General features: G+C 47.7%; 1 protein-coding gene across 24 annotated transcripts in view; it reads right to left on the bottom strand.

Annotated features, from left to right (window-relative positions):
• Positions 1–876: 876 nt before the first annotated feature.
• Positions 877–21,354, bottom strand: part of FHL1 (four and a half LIM domains 1) — a 58,911-nt gene continuing 38,433 nt past the window's right edge. For 6 of the 24 annotated variants that reach the window (XM_070604407.1, XM_070604397.1, XM_070604410.1 and 3 more), the window contains 5 exons: positions 5,681–5,862; positions 5,001–5,175; positions 4,214–4,383; positions 3,555–3,741; positions 877–2,401 (listed from right to left, as the gene is read on the bottom strand). In XM_070604407.1, coding sequence (XP_070460508.1) covers positions 2,247–2,401; positions 3,555–3,741; positions 4,214–4,383; positions 5,001–5,175; positions 5,681–5,836 — 843 coding nt within the window. In that variant the 5' untranslated portion in view covers positions 5,837–5,862 and the 3' untranslated portion in view covers positions 877–2,246. Of the gene's footprint in view, positions 2,402–2,794; positions 2,995–3,554; positions 3,742–4,213; positions 4,384–5,000; positions 5,176–5,680; positions 5,863–7,373; positions 8,000–8,613; positions 9,172–13,588; positions 13,881–21,354 lie in introns of those variants that run through there. The other 18 variants (XM_070604416.1, XM_070604398.1, XM_070604420.1 and 15 more) reach the window with 11 other exon arrangements.

The following is a 21,354-nucleotide window of genomic DNA, read 5'->3' as shown; positions in this document are numbered from 1 at the left end:
CGGTTTTAACTGCTAACTCCTCTAGGGCCAGACACACACACAAGGGGATGTTCCCCATTCATAAAAACGCTCACGCCTTCTCGCGGACAGGTTTTGACTCCCTTCCGACATGGCAAATGTTAGCACCAAAGGGGTCCCGCTCTTCGCTTTTCCTACGCTGGGCCTGAGTCTCATCGAAGACTAACACCCTCTCCTCCCAACTCGGCCTTCAGCTGACATGTTGTTTGACCAGGTGCCCTAATGGCCTGCTGCAGACACCTGAAACGACCACGTGGGTGTGGGCAGTGTGGATGGCCCGAGAGCATGAGCCTCAGAGGTGTGTGGCAATGATCTAGAAGCTGCAACCTCTACCTCTGCCTACATTGTCCCTGTGCCCCTGACCCCTAACAGGCTCCTCATCTGGGCCCTCCAAGGAAGCACCATCCACAAGGGGATCAGGGCTGTCCCGAAGGCCCGACGGTGGAGGGAGTGGCAGTTGAGGACATGGCAGTGTTCGACGTGGATCCGGGGCTCCAGAGCGCACAGGGAAAGGGCAGCCAAGAAAAGAGGGACCGTCATGACTTCCTGATGACACGCTTCAGCTGCGATTCCCTCCCCGCCCCAACCTCCCTGGCCAAAGAAAGTCAATTTACTCTTTTTAAGGGATGTGAACATCTGGGAAACGCTAGTTTGGGTCAGAGGGGGTTTCTGTCGTTGTTTTTAACCGGATCCAAGTGCTGTTCTAGGTTTGTTTTCTGTTTCTAATTCCCATGTTTCCCGCAACTGCATGAACTGAGTATGTCCTTGAAGGACAGAACAGAAGTGATTCCAGTTTCCGGATCAGGAGTATCACCCTCTAGCAATTCCACCCGGCAGAATGAAAAGACAGGAAGCAAGTTATTGATTATGCTGCTTTATTTCTGTATGGATACACTGAAAAGTTAGATGATGATAGCTAATGACAAACTGTAGAAATGAGGCGTCGGCTTCTCTACCCACTCCTACGAGAATGTTAATATGTACTGTCATTACATGTTTACTGTTGATATCGTCTCATTATACTATGGCATATAACAATGGAGACAGAATACAGTAAGTGGGTGCTCCTGATCCCAGGGGAGCAGTACGTGGAAATCCGGTTCTGCCTATGAGGATGGCGGCCTCCCTACTCCCCCCGAGATCCAGCTAAGCTCCTGAGGGACAGTCCTAAGAATCACGAGAGAAGGGACTTAGCAGGCCTCCTCAACACACGGACACAGAGCAGACAACTACTATGTTACAAGGGAGTCAACTCGTCACTGTTGGGAGATGTCATACCCGTGTCAATGACAGTCCTGGTGCCTGCTCAGCTACTCCTCTAGAGTTTTATGGTTTCTTCTGTAGGATGAATTTCAAAACCGCAGGAACGTTTGGGGGGGGATAAAATATTTTCATGCAAGTCTCCAAACCCATAAACTATGTTGCTATTAATTAAAACAAAAACATTACTAATTAAAAAAAAGAAAAAGGACAGCTGGGTTAGTTTTGTTAAGCTTCCAGAAGTATTCACTGTGACGATGTTCCTCTGACACAGGGTCGTTTTCTCAGATCTGCCTACACTTCCCAAATCACCTGCACGTTCCATGCTTGAAGGTCGGAACTCTCAGAAAACACGCCACACGGGGAAATCAAGTGTTAGTAGGGGAAAGGTCAGTTTAGAATTACAGCTAAGTTCAAATGTTACTTTTCTGGAAATTCGGATTAGTCATTTGAAAGCACAAAAGAACAGAAGGGAGGTTTGATGAGGAAGTTAAACCATGCATTTCAGTAAGTTCTCTTTCTGCTCACAGAAAGGGTGAGCAGCCGAGTTGGAGCAGCCGCTGCAACTCTTGCGTGTCCCGCCGACACGGGGGTCCCAGCTGAGCCACGAGAGGCATCTCAGTGGGGGCTTCATCTCTTACGCTTCTTGCTTACATCACTAAGCGGCTAAATGGTCAGCACTTTTCTGCTCTATGATAAACATGCAGAAGAGTCAATCTACCTAAGTGTTCGGTTTTAACTGCAGCTATGGAGAAATGAACTTGGCTGCGACGTCGCTGTTCGCTAAATCCTAATATGATCACTGTGCGCCCTTATTTGAGTGATACTGTAAAATGGGAGAAAAGACAGAAGGAGCAACTTTGAAGAGGTGAAAGGCCACTCTATCCCTGTGGATGGTGCAGGGCAGAGGGCGAGGACACAAAGAACAAGACTCAATTCCATTTTACAGGACAGGAGCCCCTGTCACTTTACAGCTTTTTGGCACAGTCGGGGCAATACACTTGCTCCTGGTGGAAAACAAAGCGCTTGTTGGCCAGATTCACGGAGCATTTTTTGCAGTGGAAGCAGTAGTCGTGCCAGGATTGTCCTTCATAGGCCACCACACTGGAGCCTTTACCAAACCCTGTGGAAAAAACAAAAGAAAAGAAGAGAGACAACTGAGTGAACGCAGTGCGAGCCCCGCCGCTGCCGCCGCCGCCGCCGCCGCCGCCTTGCCCGTTCACGGAGCCAACAAGCACGCAGGGGCCGTGTCTGCCTGGCCCCGGGCCACCCTCTCCACCGCGCACTGTCCCCCACGCCGCCGCGACCCTGCTACGGCTCTCAAGGACCTGAGAAGATGCCAGAGCTCAGCCAAGGGCTTCCGAGTTCAAGAACCCACACTCCCATGCCACCGCTATCGCCCTGTGACGCGCACCGACCTCCCAGCATAACCAGTTTCTTTGATTTAGGTCAGGGCCATGGCATCAAAGTGGCCACCAGGAGGCAAACTTGGGCTGTTTGTGGGGTGTGCACTTACCGGGCCTCGAGGAGCTGCTAAGCTTCGATTTTTTCTATAAAGAACCACCACCCACGAGGGACAAGTCCTCTCTCCACCCGGATGCCTGCCCCGGAGGTTGGCGCTGGGAAACAGGGTGAGAGGCAAGCGTTTCCCGTGGCACACTGGGGGCTTCCTAGCTTTAGAGACTGGGTGGCTCACTCTTGACACAGTCCTTTTCCCTGAGGATGGCAAAAGTCTTCTCAAATGTACATTTCAAGGCTCCCCGGGGAGATGGGAAAATTGGAGGCGGGGGAAGGGCCCAGGGCACGTGGATCGCGGCCGCGAGATGAGGAATGAAGTGATCAGCTTGGCTTCTGATGGCCAACACCTGCCCACAGGCACCTCTGAGCTAGCCTTCCGCTATGGGGTGCTATAAGCCCACCTTATCGCTCTCCAGCCGCCCCTCCCCTCCCCTCTCCTCTCCCCGACCCCCACCCCTGCCCTCCCCCCCATCCCCCCAGACGCCCCGCGCAGTGCCTGCCCGTGGCCGTGGGTCTCAGGCTCGTGAACGCCGGCAGCATCGTTAGTCAGCAGCAGTCAGAAGTGTTCTGTATTGCAAAGGCTAACCTGGCCTGGGGGAGAATCCAAACTATTTGGGGGCCTTCGGGAGCACAGTGGCAGGGGGAGAGGGCATTCTGTGGGGCCTTTGTGGATGAAACCGACGACGGAGGAAAATGAGAGATGGTTACCATGCGCAAAACCTAGCCTGGCAGACTTAGCAAGGACTCTTTAAGCCTACCAGTGATGGGGTTCTTGCATCCAGCACACTTCTTGGCCACAAAGTTCTTGTAGCAATCCACGCAGTAATACTGGTCCTCCACAGCGGTGAAACGCTGCCCAGCCAGCTTCTTAGAGCAGGTAACACACACAAAGCACTCGGCATGCCAGGGCTGATCCTGGTAAGTGATTCCTCCAGATGTGATGGCCTAGACCAGGGAGTGTAGCACCGGATTCAGATTCAACAACCAGTTTGTTGAATGCCTATTACGTGCCAGGCACTGTGCTGGGCGCTTGGGTATACAGTATCTCATTTAATCACCACAACAGCCATGGGAGGCAGGTGCCATTATTACCCCCGAGTTACAGATGAAGACACCGAGGCTCAGAGAAGGCGAGCCCCTGTGCGAGGTCACACAGCCACGAGGCGGTGGAGGCAGGCCTCTCGAGCCAGGGCCACCCGCGCCTCCGAGGGGAGGGAGGCCATCCCCGGACGGCCTGACTTGGCCCGGGCACTGCTTTCTACTACCACAGTCTCCTCATCTGTAAAACGAGAATAATAATTCCTACGTCGCAGGGCTGTCGTGAGGATGGAATGGGATAGTGTGTGTGCAAGTGCTCTGCCAACTCTCAAACGCTTTTAGAAACAACAGTCAATGCAGAACTCCCTTGACAACGTACCTTGTTGCACTTCACGCAGTGCTTGGCAAATTTGGCCTCGTGGCAAGTCACGCAGTAGAAGTCCTCCCCTTTAGGGAAGAAGCTTCCAGTCCCGATGACTTGCTTGCAGTTGCTGCAGGTGAAGCAGTCCTTGTGCCACACGGTCCCCTTGTACTCCACGTTTTGATCTCCTGCGGGGGGAAGCGATCGGATAGCCCCACTGACAGTGTTCTGCAGGGGGCTGCATCCGCCGGCTCCTGCCCTGGGCCCGCCAGAGCGGAGGGAATGCAGGCCCTGCAGATACTGGCCTCACGCTTCCAATTCCCCTACCCGTGGTGGTGGGGGGGGTCTCTACAATGTCCTCCTTGTGGTTGTGCCAACCCCAGTTCTGTCAGGGGAGGGGACCCCAGCGGCAGTGTTTCAGGATCAGATCCCTGACTCCCCACGCCCCTCCAATCCCCTTCGTGGACTCAGAGATGCAGTATGGGACTACCTGACCCACACTCACACCCTAGGGAAGAAGCATGCTTTGATCACTTACTATACCCAAATGAGAAAGCGCTACATACTTTTCACTTCTTTCTCTTGCCAGACAGTTCTCTCCAGTGTTCTTTAGTTTCCGAGTGTGTGCGTGTGTGCGAGCATATATGTGTACGCATATATACGGGTATATATATGCGTGCATATATATGCTAAAATCTAAAAGCAGCTCACAGCAGCATTAGCCCCATCATCACAAGCAACCCTGCATCATCTCTGCCCTCAGGGCCTCCTCCCTGGCCGCCCCGGGGGTGAGCGTGGGCAGTACCTGCCACGATCGGCTTGAAGCAGCCCTTGCACTTGGGGGAGTCCTCCCGAGTGGTGCACTTGTTGCACAGGATCTTGTTGTCCTTGGCCACAAAGGTCTCACTGGCCAAGGGGTGAAGGCACTTGGCACAGCGGAAGCAGGTATCGTGCCAGTAGCGGTTCTTATAGGTCACCTCCTGGAAACCAAGCACAAGGGAGTGGGTCGCTGGGGCGCTGGGGTGCCGGGGCAGCAGCCCTCCCATCAAGGCTGACTTCCCAGGGCGGACTACTGAGATGACACAGTCCCTTACACCCGGGGATGCCCTGAGGTGAACGTTCTTGTGAGTAACACGAGGGACACTGAGGTGAGGATGAAAGACCCACAATCCTGAAACAAGGGGGAGACCACGACCAGCACAGCTGGCCAGGGCTTGACGCCCCTGCCACCCAGCCCAGCGTTAGACAGCCAGCAATGCCCCGACTCGGGGTGTGGCCAGGGAACGGCACTAGGAGCAGGGCCATCTCACTCCTCGGCCAGGGCCTCGCTCCTCATCTCCATGCCACTGCCTGGCGTGCCTTCCACACGGATGGCCACGGAGATGAGGAGAAGGAAGGACAGAGCGGGCTGCTGTAGTCTCAGCTGCAGGAAAACCACACTCCCGAGGCCGGCCTGCCCCGTCCCCACGTGGGGACCACTGTTACCTTGGCGTCCGCGCCGATGGGCTTGCGGCATTCCACACAGGTGTTGGCGCAGAACTTGTCAAAGCACTTCAGGCAGCAGTGGCGGCCATCCTTCTGCACGTACTTCTTCCCCTGCAGGGGGTCCCTGCAGTAGTGGCAGTCAAATTTCTCAGCCATGGTGCCCACCTTGTGGCTGGAGGGACCTGTGGGGGCAAGCAGGCAGAACAAATGACCAATGGAAAGGCCAGAAGATTCTGCCGTAGAGGCTCCTGGGGACAGCTGCGCCCTCCCACATGGGGCCCAAAGGCCAGGGTCCAGCTGCCACCTGAGCCTGGCTGGCCACGGGTGCCAAGGTAACGGATACTTTACTATGACTCCTGGGAATAAAGAGCCCCTGGGTGTAGCTCCCCAGGGGCCAGAAGGCCAATGACCAGTGAGTCCCTGGGGACTTGGGAGAAATCCCTGTTGGGACATCCTACTGTACTGCTTCACAGAGGGCGCTGAGGGGGACAAGTGGATCAGAGCCTGTGTTGGCTGGACAGGGGTTCTGGGGTTGTGGTGGCTTTGAGCAGTGATGAGAACCAGTGCAGGTGTGTAATGGAGCAGGCAAGAGAGAAGCAGTGGTTTACACAGAAGGACACACAGCTGTGGGCACTGTCCGCACGCGGCAGCCCCTCGGAGGAGAGCTGCTCCGCTCGCTCACAGGCTGGCGGGCCCACCCTGGCTCGTGGAGGAAGGAGGTGCCCAGACCCTCTGCTTCAAGGGCTGCCTTCTAGATGGCGAGCCAGAAACCTCCCTGCCAGCTTCTGGCTCTCCCTCTGTAACTCCTTACTGGGGATAAGGCAGCATCCTCCTGAGACCTCACTTTCCTCCTATCTGTAGAATTCAGTTCGTCTGAACAAAAACTTACTACTGACTCTAGACTACACTGGGCATGTAAGCGATCCTTATTAATTTGTTGAAAACATCTGCATTTACTTTAAATCTGGCAGAATACTTCTAAATCCCTGAATGGATCCGAAAGAGTCTTGTCCCAGACAGTTTGCTGACTTTTGAGGCCTGAGCAATGAAGCAAGAGAGGATTTATAAAAATGGCATTCTTAATTGGGACCCGCAAGTTTGGCAACTGTGAATTATTTGTCACAATGACGTGCAGTTTTGTGACATGCCAAAATCTATCCCCCTTTGTTCAAGCAAGTGAGGATCGACACAGTCAATGAGGTGTTACCATTTAGGACATTTGCTGTTTTAAAAACCGCAATTTTAAAGGATAAACTGGGGAGAAAAATGACTTTTAAAAACTGTTACGCTGATTATTCCAAGAACCCCCTTTCACTGCCTTCTTATGAACAACTCCCCTTGTCCCCGACCCGCCCCAACCCCAGACCACATGGCCGTGATCACCAGCATTGCAAAGGCTGGTGAATCCTGCCACCAAAAAGGTACCAAATGTGAGCTTCTGTTAGCTCTCAACATCTTCAAACATACGCTAATTTGTTCCTCTCTCCCTGAACAAGAAACCTACACGAGTAAACAGACAGCAATTATTGAATTCGCGCAGGAAACACGCGGATGGACACTGCTTTCTCCAGCCACCCCCCCCCCCCACCACCACCCCACTCCCACGGTTACTGTGCTAGCAAGTACCCCTGGCGACACGGCGACACTGACAGCAAGAACGAGGGAAACAAAGGAGCGGCTGCCCCATACTCACCGCAGCTCTTCCACTAACTGAATGGCCCCAAACTCCCACTTTGGGTCCCATTCCCAGGTTTTTTTTTTATACAAACACATGTCCAAGTTGTTTGGATCCTGTTGCCACAGGCAACCAAATAGCAGAGAGTGAGCTAAGGAAACCACACCCGTGTCTCAGAAGCCGCCTCGCTGTGGCTGTGAACTCTCACTCAGGACCCTGCGTTCCAGAAGCAGCTGCCGATCAAAGGGAATCAGACCACTGAGCGGCCTCACACCCGGGCCAGCCACGGCTCCTGCTCGTGTTGACACACACACAGACCCCCTCGTCTCCCGAAACCTGACCATCGGAGCAAGGGAGCGACAGTCCTGTGCAAAGACAGTTGCTTGGGACAGTTGTGTCACAGTTCAGAGATTTAATGAGCCCAGAGAATGGTTCTTACTGGTACTTCTGCCCAAAAAGAAAACTGGAATGTTCCCTTACATAGGTGGGTTACAAAAGAAAAGCAGAGACGCAATGAACCAGGGTCTGTCTCCTTGAACTACACACTGTTTACGTACGGCAGCTTTGAAACTGCCTTTAGCCCCTCTGTGTATACACAAAAACGCGCCTGCCACAGTGAAGGCATGTTGAGACTCACTCTCCCCAATTCATTCTTGCTGGCTTTTCACATGTCACATAAAATCCTTGTCTTATTAGCTTTTCCATATTGAAACTGTGCACTCAACAAAGATTTACTTTCTTGTTAAGAGCTGAGTAGAGAAACCAAATAAATCTCCCGTTACAGTAAATGCCAGGAAATGAAATTATCAGTGGCTCCTAAATGCCATTTGGCAGGAAATCAGAATTTGTAAGATTAGACAGTCCTGGCTTCCTGCGTGGCTGGTAACCACAGCTGGTTTCGCCTTTCAGAGACTATCTTCTTGGACCATACTTGAAAAGCCCTCCTTCTCCCTTAACCAAAGTCTCTGTTTAGAATAAAGCTTTGAACCCTACTCATTTTAATATCACTCTCTTTTGATGTCTTTCGAAGAAGAAATGAATTTCAAATATTTCTATTTTAAAGTACCATCTAGAGTCCCACCTGAGGGGACTCCCATCTCGGGGTATTTTCAAGTCTTAGCTTTATGATAAAAATACAGGTATTAGTGTCACACAAAGAAGAAACCACTAGAAAACACAGTGAATTTGCTTTAGAGGGATTCAGAGGTTTCGGAGCAAAGGAAAACCACTATGGCTCAGAGTACCAGAGAGATCTTACCTGACAAGCCTGCCCCACTTCAAAACCAAATGCCTTCAAACCATTATTTCACCCATGCCAATTCTTCACCGGTCACTTTCATAGTTCTAGAACATGACTCACTCAAGAGTTTCTAGGCATCCAGATGATGACATAATCCATGGCTCACCAATGAACATGGAAGTACCAGAGTGTGTTGAAAATGGAGTCAGGCAATGAAGTGGCTCACCACTTTATCATTCCTATAGTACAGGGTCTTAAACCAAGCAAAAGGAAAATTAAATGAATCAATTCCAAATTAATGGTACCACCAAGGAGAGTCCCACTTCTCGGTGTCCTCAAGTCCTAGCTTTAGGCATTGTTTCTTCTTTCTGTAGTATGAAAAGTCCAGGGTCATCTTACATTCCCTACCACTGATAGTGAAACCCAGAGTCTGCATCCAGATGGAGAGACAGATTTCAAAGGGCAGATCCTTTCAGAACTGATTTCCACGGTTGACTCAAGCCTTTTTCATGGGAGTGGAAACACTTATTTGTCAAGATAAAGTAGGCACTTCTAGGAATGTTGGCTTTATTGCCTAATAAGTAAACAGGCTGGAAACACTTAAAGCATGTTAACAATGTCGATGTCAAATGCATGAACTTTAGTAATTTTTTTTTGGCAATAAATCCAATTAAGCGGAACTTTGGGCAACTTGAATTAGCCTACTTCGTGTTTTTCTAACCTCATGATTATTTGGTCCAAAACTATTTCAAACCTCCACGTAATATGCTTAGGATGAAGTCTGAGCAACACATTCCTGCTGCCGAGAATAGCGACCATGCCAAACTTTGCATAAGGTATGGACGATGTGTGTAACAGCGAAATCTTTTGTGAGTACTTATCTTCAAAGAGGTTAACAACTCTAAGAAAACAGGTTATAAAAGACAACGCTGAGACAGACAGAAGCTCCTAAAAGACAGCAAATACCCTGATTTGTGGGCTCCACCAAAATGAGCGACAGTGAAGCTTTAACTTTATGAGGATAAAAAACTTCTGCGCTCTCCTTTCTTTCCCTTTGTTAGAAATAAGAGAATAGAGAAACATGAAGCTGGCATTTCACTTCTTCTTTGGGGCACTCTTTAATCTTACTGAATTACATATACTTAGGCATTTCTCTCTTAGGGAACAACTTTTTATCCCCTTAGCAATTTCTAAGTACATGAAGTATGAAGCCTTTTAACCTTCCAAACCTTCCAGATCTGTTTGCCTTGACCTACTGCTGTTACCTGGGAAAGGGCATGTCATCAATCACTAAATGAAACTCTGGATCCATATAGTTACAACGCCACTTCCCTTCCCGCCTGTCTCTGTCCAGGCCATGTTCGCCCTGGGGTAGCCCTTTGACTCATTTTAACCTCACAGCGTGGCCCTCATCCCTATGTAGTGATGTGGTTTCTCAACCACAGAAAACTTTGCGAATACACTAGGAGCCCCGGGAACCTTGTATACATGGGTCACACAGCATGTGCCTGTTGATTGACAGCTGGAGATAAGTCACCACCATTAAGCTTCTAAAACCTCTTTTATTAAAAGCATCTTATAATAAAGATTTCTGTCTAGAAAATCAGGGGACAGCTCCTGTGACCCTCAAGTGCTGATGTGGGTCACATCTAACCCACAGTCCTTTAGAGAGTGAGGACGGTAGAATGCAGTGGGAAATGTGACCGGGTGATCAAATTTCAGATACAGTCATACACTGCTTAACGACGGGGATACTTTCGGAGAGAAATTCGCTGTCAGGTGATGTCATTGTGTGAACATCATAGAGTGTACTGACACAATCCTACATGGTATAGCCTCCTACACACCTGAGCTACATGCTACTAACCTTATGGGACCACTGTCGTATGTGCGGTCCGTGGTGGACTGAAACGTCATTACGTGGTGCGTGACTGTATTTATTCCAAGACGGTAGGCGGCCTTTCTTGCTACACCTGCTTTAAAAGACGCACCATCCTTCACTTACTAAACAAGTTTTCTCTTTAAGAAAATTCCTAAACTATATCCAACATGCTAAGAAGTGCCTACACGTAACTCAATAAAAAGTTGTGGCTTTAGATTTAATCACATACACGTATGAGAAATATCACTTTGCAAAATTCATTTTTGTACTATAAACTCTCATCAGAGAAGATTCAATTTGTAGTTAATAATCTTGCTTGTGTTTTTATGTATATTTTCCCATGTATGTCTTGCTAATGTTCATTTTTTCCCCTTGTGCCCAAGTGGCTCAAAATAAGAATATTTGAGGAAAAAGTGAATAGTATGACTAAGCAGCATTTTTCTAACGATGTGCTTTCCCTAAGTGGTATAACGTATAGTGTAAACAATCACCAGCAACCCAAATGGAAAAAAAAAGGGCAGGTTATTTCTGGTTTGTTAATTGCTAAACCCAACATACCAGTACGTTAGTCATTCCACATATAAACACTGGCTTCTAAAGAAAGGGTATGTTGCTTTCCTGAGAACATTCAACAAACGGAACGAAGCCTTAGCCGATGAATAGGACACTTGTGCAGCAGACATGCTAATGCTCCTGGAGGTGTCGGCAGACATTTGGGAATAAATACCTAAGTAGCTGCAATGAGACGGAGTTCATGAGTCACAGCTGAAAAGTCACCTTTCATAGGGTTTCATAGAAAATCAGAAAGTGTTTTGCCCCTTAAAAACACAACATGTACAGGATGATGCAATGTTATTAGCAACTTCACTTGTACGCTGCATTTAGGAAAAGCCCTATAAATCTCTCTTGGGTCTCTGATATACAAGTACCACAGTTTTAGATTCGATCTGGTAACAGGAGGGTTGGATAGAGATTGTTACATGAAAAATTATGTGCCGGTGAACTGCCGCCAAGCCAGATTCTATTCCAGCACCATTCTGTCCAGAGATGAAGCTTTTCTTAACGTTGCACACCTTACGTGCAGCACGTTCTGTCTGTCATATAGGGAAAAAAGTGCTTCTGACCTGGCAGCAACAGAACGCGTGTTTTTAGTTTCTCCAGTTGTGGTGAAGTAGTAGGTGGTCGTTTGGTGGTCAGTAAAAGAACAAAACGTTTAGTTTCACCCTCGATCAAATCTTCTGACTACCATTTGTCGGCTACTTGAAGAAGCCAGTCCAGTGTGCTTACTCCCTCTCACTCCCGTTTCATTTTCCATCCCTGGCCTGAGAAAAGCCTGCCGGGCGTGTGTAACAACACTGGGCAGCGCTGGCGACGGGAATCATGGCTGGATAACACGGCAAACACTTTTACTGCCCCCCCCACGCACAACCCGGTCCTCAACGTGAAAGGCCAAAGGCTAAAGGAATTGAATCCATAGAATCTTGCAGACTGTAGGTGTTCAATAACGCAAGTATAAATTCTTGCCCTCTGAATGTCCTCTCAGCATGTGGATGGTCACTAAAAACGGATTCTGATCCAATTCCCCGAGCCTTTATTTTGTCCATAGAAAGCCCATTTCAGAGCAATGTGGATTTTCCTCCTGTGAGGACTTTTCTCTCATCTGCTTTCATGGGCCTATGAAGCTAACGCAATACAAGATGATAGTTCCTGATTTTAAAAATCATCCAAAAAGTGTCAATAATCTGTCTAGTTTAGTCACAGTTATATGCCCCCAGATTTAGAGAAGCAAGAATAATGTCAGGATTTGGTACAATTTAAAACCCAAGGTTGAGTGTACTATAAATATGTCACCTTTTAAATGCATTTCCCTATTCTGTCAATTATTTAATAAATAAAATGGGGAGTTACTCTACCAGTTAACATGTGTTCAAGGTCCACTGGAACAACTGGTACAGCTGAATAGTTTGCCTACACCCGGAGAATGTGTATGGTGGCCAATTACCACAGTCTCAGGCATGTGGTGCCATGTTTGTAAAACGGCTCCTGGGCGGTGAGGGGAAAAACCATACAGCTCTTCAACACTCGGGAACCAGAAAGACGTTGCATACAAATTCATTAAAGCAGGGAATTCCATTGCAGTACACTTGTTTTAAAACAACACAAGAAATTTCAAAAAGTATTCCCATTATTTAAATATCGACAGGCAATTACAAGTTTTCAAAAATAATTCTTCCAAAAGACTGCCACCGACAATTACTTTGTCCCTTAACCTCAAAGCCAGGAGACAGGGCAAAGCGCCTGGTTTCTAAGCAAAGGGCCCGTTACTCAGGCAGAGGGCACTGGAGCAAGAGAGCGACAGCGTCGGAGGGGAAGCAGGCTGACTGCGGAGGACCGGCTTTCTGGGGAAAGCGCCCATCCTCGGTCCCGCGGCCCCCATCCCACGGCTGTCTGTCCATGGCCAAAGGGCTTCCTTAGTGCCAGGTTGCAAAACAAGGGGAAGACTCTCATGGGAATGATGGTCGAGAGGTTCCAAAACTTTGCCCCTTTTTCGGATAAGAACAATTAATAACCTCCTTGTCACATTGAAAAGATCATAGCTGTTTCTTCAGGAAGACTAAAAACACTGTTCAGAAAAAGGGAGGATGTGGTGAGTGATTATGGACTCTCTTAGTTATAAATACTCCTCCTTCCAGCTCCATATTCGATTGACCTTTTCTAAACACCTTAAATTTGCTTTAAAGCACTGTTAAGATGAAGATCTGTATCTGATAAATAACCAAAAATTCCTAAGCAAAAACCCACACACACACCTTCTTTCCTCACACAATCTCTGACAGTTTCATAAGATGTCCTGAAAAACGTACAACACAGTAATATGTCTACTATTTTTAAGAAAATAAGCCACTCAAACTGCTAACTTTCCTTCAATAAGAACAATCTTTTGTCTTTGAAACAGCGTTCGAAGGCAAGGACAGAACAGAGACAAGCTGTGACTTACTATTTAGCCAAGACTAAAATCATTTCATCACAAAGTATCTTTTAGGCAAATGATGGATTCACTGCCCTAACAAAACGGTGCTCGACAGAAGACAAAGAACAGGCAGCTTTTACCTGAGTGTCTGTGGGAAGCCATGGCTCAGAGAGCAAGTTCAGGAGCAGCACCTATACCCGTCTTCCCCTGACCCCAGCTGATAAGGCTGTGGCTCATTTGTGAACATACATTTAAGGGGAAGCGGCTAACACAAAAATAACCGAGAGCAGATGGCCCACCCCTCCCCAGAGATCACAACCTTAATCCCACTAGAAAATTCTTAACCATTTTAGGTGATCCAAGGGAGAAGAATAGGACCCAGTAAAAATACCAAACACTACATATAAATACCTGTGGGCCTACTCAGCATCCAAATTAGCTCCAGAGCCAGAGAGGCCACATAGAAAGTCATCCCTGTACTAGAATAAAATTTGGACTCCACTCTGGCATAGCTTAACGCTGAGCCACCCTTATTAATCCACTTTATGTGCCCAAAGAGCTTGTATTTGGCCCTATGAAGAATTGTTTTGGTGCCGTCAATAATAAAAGTAACTATAAGAGATAGACATGTTACCAGTGTAATTAAAAGGGATTAGACACGATGAAGACAGAGATTCAGGGCATTATCCACATCCTCCTTGAGATGGACCTTAGTGTCAGACAGAGCAGGACAGGGCAGAGAGACATACACACATGTACCCGTTACGTACACAAGGAAGATACTTTGTCCCACAAATCAAACCTCCTGGTTTTCACTGTCAGGAATAACAGTAAAAATATGGATGAAAACGAAGACGGCAACCTAACACGTTACAACAGCTCAACTGGCCGCCTGATGGCTGGAGGCTGGTCATCCAGAAGGAGCTCGAGGAAAAGGCGAGGTCCTGAGGATGGCCTGGAAGTCCCTCCATGACCCTTGCTCTGTTTCTTCTCTGGCCTCATCCCTGCCCCCCTCACTCCCTTTGCTGGACCCGCACTGGCCTTCTCACTGTCCCCCGCACCCTCCAGACACACCCCGCCTTAGGGTCCCAACCCCGGTTTCCTCAGCACAGTGCCTTGCACGGCTGCTCCTCTACTCCCTTCAAGGCTTCGCTCCAAGTCACTCTTCCAGTGATGTCGTCTTTGCCCACCCTATTTAATACTGCAACCGTGCTCCTCGCTCCCGCTTCCCTACCCTTCTCCTCAATTCATTCGCCACAATAACTACTTGATGAAAGAATGAAAAGAAGCAGAAAGTGTTAATCGAGCCTCATACAAAACCAAACACAGTCCCCCCTGGAACTCTAAAAGTGGCTTTGGCCACTGAACTTCAAGGAGGGCAGCCGACCTGCACTCTGGAACAGGCCCTGGGCTCAGTACCTTAGACACAGGGTCTTGCCTAGCGCGTGTCACGGGTTTTGGCCCTCTTCACACCTCTCCCCTACCAGGGGGAAGGCCAGGGGCACGTGTTACCTGTCTTCCTATGCCCAGCACACAGGAGGTAAGCAATAAATGCTTCACAGATAAATGAATGAACGAGCTTCACAATTCTTATGCTCTTCAAACATTTAATGAAAAGCTATTCAAAGACAGCCGAAATTGTCAGTAACTCCTAGTTAGCTGGAGTTGCTTACCCATCCAAGCCAGGATGTTTCAGGCAAATTTATTACATATTAAGGGCAAAAAATAAGACTGGGAAAAGAAGGGAAGCGATACGGTGCTCTCCTCCACACCCCTCTAGCCTCTTTCTTATCCAGCCTGATAAATCACGGCAGGGAGGTGAGCCCCGTTTGAACACTATCGCACCCCTAAAATAAACTTAAGCTTTTCACGTAGAGGAAATGCACTGATTTGATTAGATAACTAACCTTTATGAACCCTAAGTTTTAGAGTGTGGTGAGGTATAGAGACAAGGTATTTTTAAATGCGCCTCTTGTTGGGCTTGCTCTGAACAATAAGCTTAGAGCTTGCCCAATGCTCTCCTGGGGGAGTCAACTCTAGTTCAAGCCGGACATCAGGAGGAGCGTTCCTCTGCCAAGTATAGTCGATCCTTTAGCTGTCTGACCATTTTGAAAGGTGACAACAGAATATGGACAGACTCATATCCTTACGAAGTTAGCAAATAAACATAAATCGATTTTGCCTGAAACACAAGAGAAAATACAAAACCAAGAGAATAACTTTCTGACCATTAATTCACTAGTCAACAAGGAGCAGCCAGTGTGAGCTTGGAGCTCGGCGGTATAAACACACACTGACTTCATCCGCACTTTACAGCAACCATTAACTCTGCCTTCCTAAAAACTTGACGAAGCACGGCCATTGCCTGCTCTGACATTTGTCCCCTCTGCCCACGTCCTCAAGCCATAAAACTACACCTTTCACAAAACCAAGATAGCAAAGGCCCTTTGCAAGGTTAAAAAGCCCTGCTCGGTGAGAAGAGCTGGTAATTTTGCCCTGTCTTGGATCAGTGGTTCAGAAACCTTGACGGCTGTTTAGCAGACACCCGAGCGGTCACTGAAACAGATGGTTTCGTTAGCGTCTGAGTCAACTTCGTTACACATTAACAGTACAATGTTTAACAGTGTCCTTAGTAATCACTGCACTGTTTACAGAGCGCCTTGATATACTGCTGTTGGGGCTGGCTGGTGTTTGGTGAACAGAGCTCTTCAGTGTCTGAAGGCCACGTTTCAGACCATTAGTCTCTCACGCTCTAGCGTACATGCATCAGGAGGATTTTTCAGCGGGTGTTACGCATCAAAGCCCCTAAGTTCCCTCTTGCATGTGATCCTCTGAGAACCATTTACTTCAGCCATTATCTACACATTCACGTCTTCCAACTACCCTGCAGTTATATTTTAACCCACCTTTGGGCTCCACTTGTAGATGATACCACCCCACCCATTCATTTATTTTAGAAGATGAACACTTATTGAACAGATGTCCTACTATGTAGTGCAAGATATTTTGCTGGTCACAAAGAATAAGATACAGTCCGTCCTTCCGAGTGTACCAAGGTCAATATACAAATGACTACCATGCAAGGCAGACATGGCGAGTACTACAGGAGAGACATGAGGTGGTATGGAGATTTACCCCAGGCAGAGAGAATATAAGGCTTGGCGGAGCACACAAGCTTGATGGATGTGATGATATTTGACTTGGTCCCTGAAGAATGGGTAAGGGGAGCACAACAGAAGGAGAGAGGGCATTCCAAGAAAAGATACAGTGAGCAAAGGCATGAGAAGGGCCTGCCCCAGAAGCAGGAGGCAGCCGAGTGGGGGTAGGAGCACAGGATAAGGAAGCAGTGGCACAAAGGCTAGAAAGGAAGGGAAAGCCAGAGCAGAGAGGGCCTTTTTGCAATTGGTGCAAGGGAAGGGTGAGATGAGAGTAATGCAAGCAGTGATAAGAAGGGTGGATCTCAGAGGAAGGGAGGCTGGAGGCGGGGAGATAGTCTGGAAGGGTACTACGATTGTCCAGACGAGACATGAGACAGGACTGAAGGAATGAGAGCAACAATGGCAATGGGCACTGAAAGGAAAGAAGAGATGTAGGGGACACTGTGGGGCAGCACTGAAAAGACAGGTTAGATGGATCAGAGGGGGGGAGCTGGTGACCCCTCTGAAGTTGTGATTCTGCGTGATCGGGGAACTGATGGGGGACTGAGGAGGCGGAGCTGGTGGCGAGAGGAGTGGCACTTTATTTGGGGCTTTATAACGAGGTTCTTCTGAGACGTCAATAACTAAGCTCCTTAGTGGGATCCAAGCTATCAGGTCGAGAGAGAAATAGGGCTAATGGTGAGGTTACGGTGGAATCACGTTTGTGGGGATTCTCTCACTGCAATCTAATCCCAGACTCTCTCCCTCAGAAGCCCCACTGGGAGGATCAAAATTCCAAAGTTCAAAGTGGTGCAACCTAAGAGTCAAACCCGGCAAATTCAGTGACCCAGTTGGCCCACAGCTCAGGAGTTCCTCGTTCACAGCTTGGCTTGTGGTCACCCTTCTCCCTTTCCTATATTTTTCTTCTACCAAAGAAATTTCCAAATGGTTGAAAACTTATTCAGATAATTAACTGGCCATTAGTCACAGCCGGAGGCAGGAGACTGATAACAGCCTGCAGTGGGGTCTTTGTGGTTTCATCTTCATTTTTCTCCTTTACATTCTTCTCCTTCTCCTCATGCGTACTACTAATAAATTAATACACTGCAAGTTTTTTCTCAATATAACTTTGTCAGGCTACTAGTCCCTCCGCCAACAATTTCACTGAGTGACTCCAACTGCAAGATTAAGGCATTGGCCACGTGATTCAATGTTGAGCCTGCTGGAGTATTGCTTGTCCTATGTCCTCTTGCCAGAAAAAACCCAGTACGGCTTCAACCATCTCATGTTCCTGTCAATCTTTAGGGTGAGAAGAGTACCTTTTCTTACTGACAAATCAAATTTTGCAAAGTCACTGCTTAAATGTCACAATTCAGGACATACTCGTCAAAGAGTAAAACGAGAGAGCCCCCCCAGAACCACATGGGGGTGATTTCATCATGCAAGATCCAAATGAAAGCAAACCTGGAATTCTTCCTCCCCAAAGGGTCTCTGAATTTCAGAGCAAGGAAAAGGGCCGCTATGAGAGAAGACCTGTTACAAATGAGGTAAGATACATGAAATAGAAGACCCTGTAAATAACAAAGCACCTTGAAAAGGCTAGTTCACTCCATGAAGACCTGTTCATTTGACAATTAACCAGGGCTTAGAAGGTTCCCTTCTAATACTCACTCAGAGATTAAGAATTTAAACACGTGCCATGGCCTCTGCCATTTGATATTTGAAATGTCATTCCACGATTAGTAACAGTTTTAAATGTCTCCTGTCCCCAAATTTTGCCCCTTCCCATACTGCCACTAGACTCTCACCAAGATGTAGGAACGATCCCAACCACACCCTATAGATATTTTTATGGGCCTCTAACCAGAAATCACCATCAGGACAACACTGAATAAATGACTTTCAAAGCAAGCCACTACGATGATCTCAGATTTTTAAAGAAGTTCGAAGTGGCACTTAAAAGAGAAAAATGAGAGAAGAAAAAGAGAAAGCAGAAAGAGTTTTAGAAGGAAATATATACTACGAATACGGAATCTCAGGTCAAGGGAAAAATGGTTGTTTCATGAAACTGAGAAGCTGGTAAGGGATAAATCTTTGTCATATTTTAGGTGTTAAAATTCTCTTCCAGTCTATTTCTACCACCCACTTGTGAGATATCGGTTTTATTTCCATGTTGCCATGTGCCATGACTCATAACACCCTTTCAATCATGCTAAGTCCTGGCGTCCACCAAGCCCACCTGTTATGGACATTTCAACCCTCTGATAGATGCTTGAGGGCTAAACATTCCAGGACCGTAGTCTATAATTTGCCTAGCTGATTAATATCCATAACAGGAAAGAAGAACAAATCAAATAAGCTTCCATCTCTTTATTCTTAAAACTGCTGAGATCGACTGCCTGGACCAGAGGTGCTATCATAATACCCTAGGAGCCCTGCTTCCTGGTCAGAGATTCAACTAGTAACATATAACCTGTCTTCACTCACCAAAGGACTGTGATTACTACTTTCCTTATTATGCACTGGTGTTTTCAATTCCCAAACAGGGGCTAGCCCAGAATTCAGGGTAAAAGTGGGAACACTCATGAGTGGTCTGTGGCATTTGGTCACGGAGCACAGACGCGGGAGTGGGAGCATGGGAGGAGGAAAGAGATCAAGCAGTGACCTGGGTGTCACTCAGGAAGTCTAGGTGTTGTTAGGCAATAAGGTTGACTGTTCGATAGCAGGGGCAATCCGGAGTTCTGGAGGATTGAAAGTACCTAAGGTGAAAACCTCACTTGGTCTCCATCTGCCAAGGTTCCCTGAGGGCCATTATCTGTGTGGCTGAGCAGTGTCTCAATCCAGATTCGAAGCAGATACTCACAGGCGGACTCAGAAGGGTGGTGGTCCATGGTGATTCCTGTCTGAGAGCAAACAGGATGAAGTGTCTGTGGAAAGGGCCACTCGGTTCACAAAGGACGGGGCCCACCGCGTGAAAACCCAGCAGCAAGAGCAGAGTCAAGGCCAGTGTTATCTTACTGGGTGTGGCCTGCCATGCGTTACTGCCCCAAAGGGGAGCTTGTTTTCCTTGTTTTCCGTTTGCCAGGCTGTGCATGGTGAGGACAAAGTACAATGGGTGGGGTCTGTGGGTGTTTCCACCTTCATAAAGACTGCATAATGATAGAGTGCGAAATGAGCTTAGATATCGTCTACTCCAACCACCTCGTTTTACAGATGGGAAAACTGAGGCAGACAGATGGGAAGATGACCTGCTTCACTGCATTAATGGCAGCTGCAGGTCTAAATCCGGGTGTCGGGACTCCCAAGGCACTGTTCCTTGCCCCTTATCAAGCTGCTTCCACTGAGGGCTCTTTACTCATGACAATGTAAACCTGGGAATGCGATTTATGGTAACTGGGGTTCAAGGTCCCTCGACTTTGGATAATCATCAGCAGATGCTAGGTGTCTGGGTCACAGACCCCAAGACTAAGGGACAGTCGGTGTGATTTGCAGACGAAACACTATGTAGATTCTCTCGTCCAAGAGTCTAGTCAAAGAGACCAAAAACTTGAGCTGAGATAAGTGGGAAGCAGTAAGTGACAGACAGCCAAGACATAAGGACCAGGCTGATGGAAGAGCGGAAGGTCTGCCTAACACAGCTGACACTCAAAGAGCACAAGTGAGTGGCTTCAAAGCTCTTGAAGCCAAGCAATAGGTTCACCATGCCAGGCAGCGAGTACGTGCACAGAATGACAGGAACACGAAGTCCAGCGAATAGAATGCGAGGAGTCTGCAACTAGAGTGGCAGAAGCCACCACAGGTCATGCGATCAGAAAGATTACATCACATTTACCACAAATCCCAACCTTTCTTGTTCATTTGCAAGCAGTGTGATAATCGAAGAGAACAAATATTTGAGTATGTACCTAGTGTAAATAAGACCAGATTATCTAAGGCATGGAAAACTAAACAAAGAGTGATGGTGATTACTCTATTGCATTCAAAGGAATTCAGATAACATGGTTTAGGCTGGACCATAACTATTTCTGAAGGCTTCCGTGAAAAAAATTCAAATCTTAATTTTATATGAGATTGAACAACGAACCTTGTTCTAAGACAAATAATATAGAATTTGCCCTGAGTTTAACACAGATATATCCATTTTATAAAGTTTCAAGGGAATACAGTGTGGTGGCTAAGGGCATGGACTCTGGAGCCAGAATGTCTAGAATCAAATCCTGCCTCCACGACCTACTGGTTGTATGCGAGCAAGTTTTACTTAACTTCTCTGTGACTCAGTTTGCTCATCTGTAGAACGGGGCTAACAATAGAACTTATGTTAATAGGGTTGTCATGAGAAATGAAGTAGTAAATATTTGCAACCTTTAGAACAGTGGCTGGCACACGGTAAGCACAATATATTATTATTTATTCAATTACACTCTGAAAATGTGCATGTCGCAAGCAGCAGATTCCCGCAAAAGTTGAATTTATCTTCAAGTTGACCAGCTCACAGGGGATACACGGAAAAGAGAGAAGCGCTCAGGCTCTCAGCCAAGACCACAGCTGTAAGCACTATGGGCCTGAGAATGACTGGGGCATCAGAGAGCAATTCTGAAAGTCCCAGAACTCAGAGGAATCAGCCTCTAGAAGCAGGACAGCCCAGAGGGGAGAGCTGTGTATCCCACATGGATGAGGAGGGTTTCTGAACAGAGGACAGAGACGTAGGGAGAACGAAACTCTGTTCTCTTGATCCTGTAGTGAAAATAAAAGACCCACTAGGCCTAGGT

Source organism: Equus przewalskii, chromosome X (genome assembly GCF_037783145.1).
Source record: "Equus przewalskii isolate Varuska chromosome X, EquPr2, whole genome shotgun sequence".
Lineage (NCBI taxonomy): Eukaryota > Metazoa > Chordata > Mammalia > Perissodactyla > Equidae > Equus > Equus przewalskii.
Note: the sequence above shows the minus strand (reverse complement) of the source record. Positions and strands in the feature narration are given on the sequence as shown.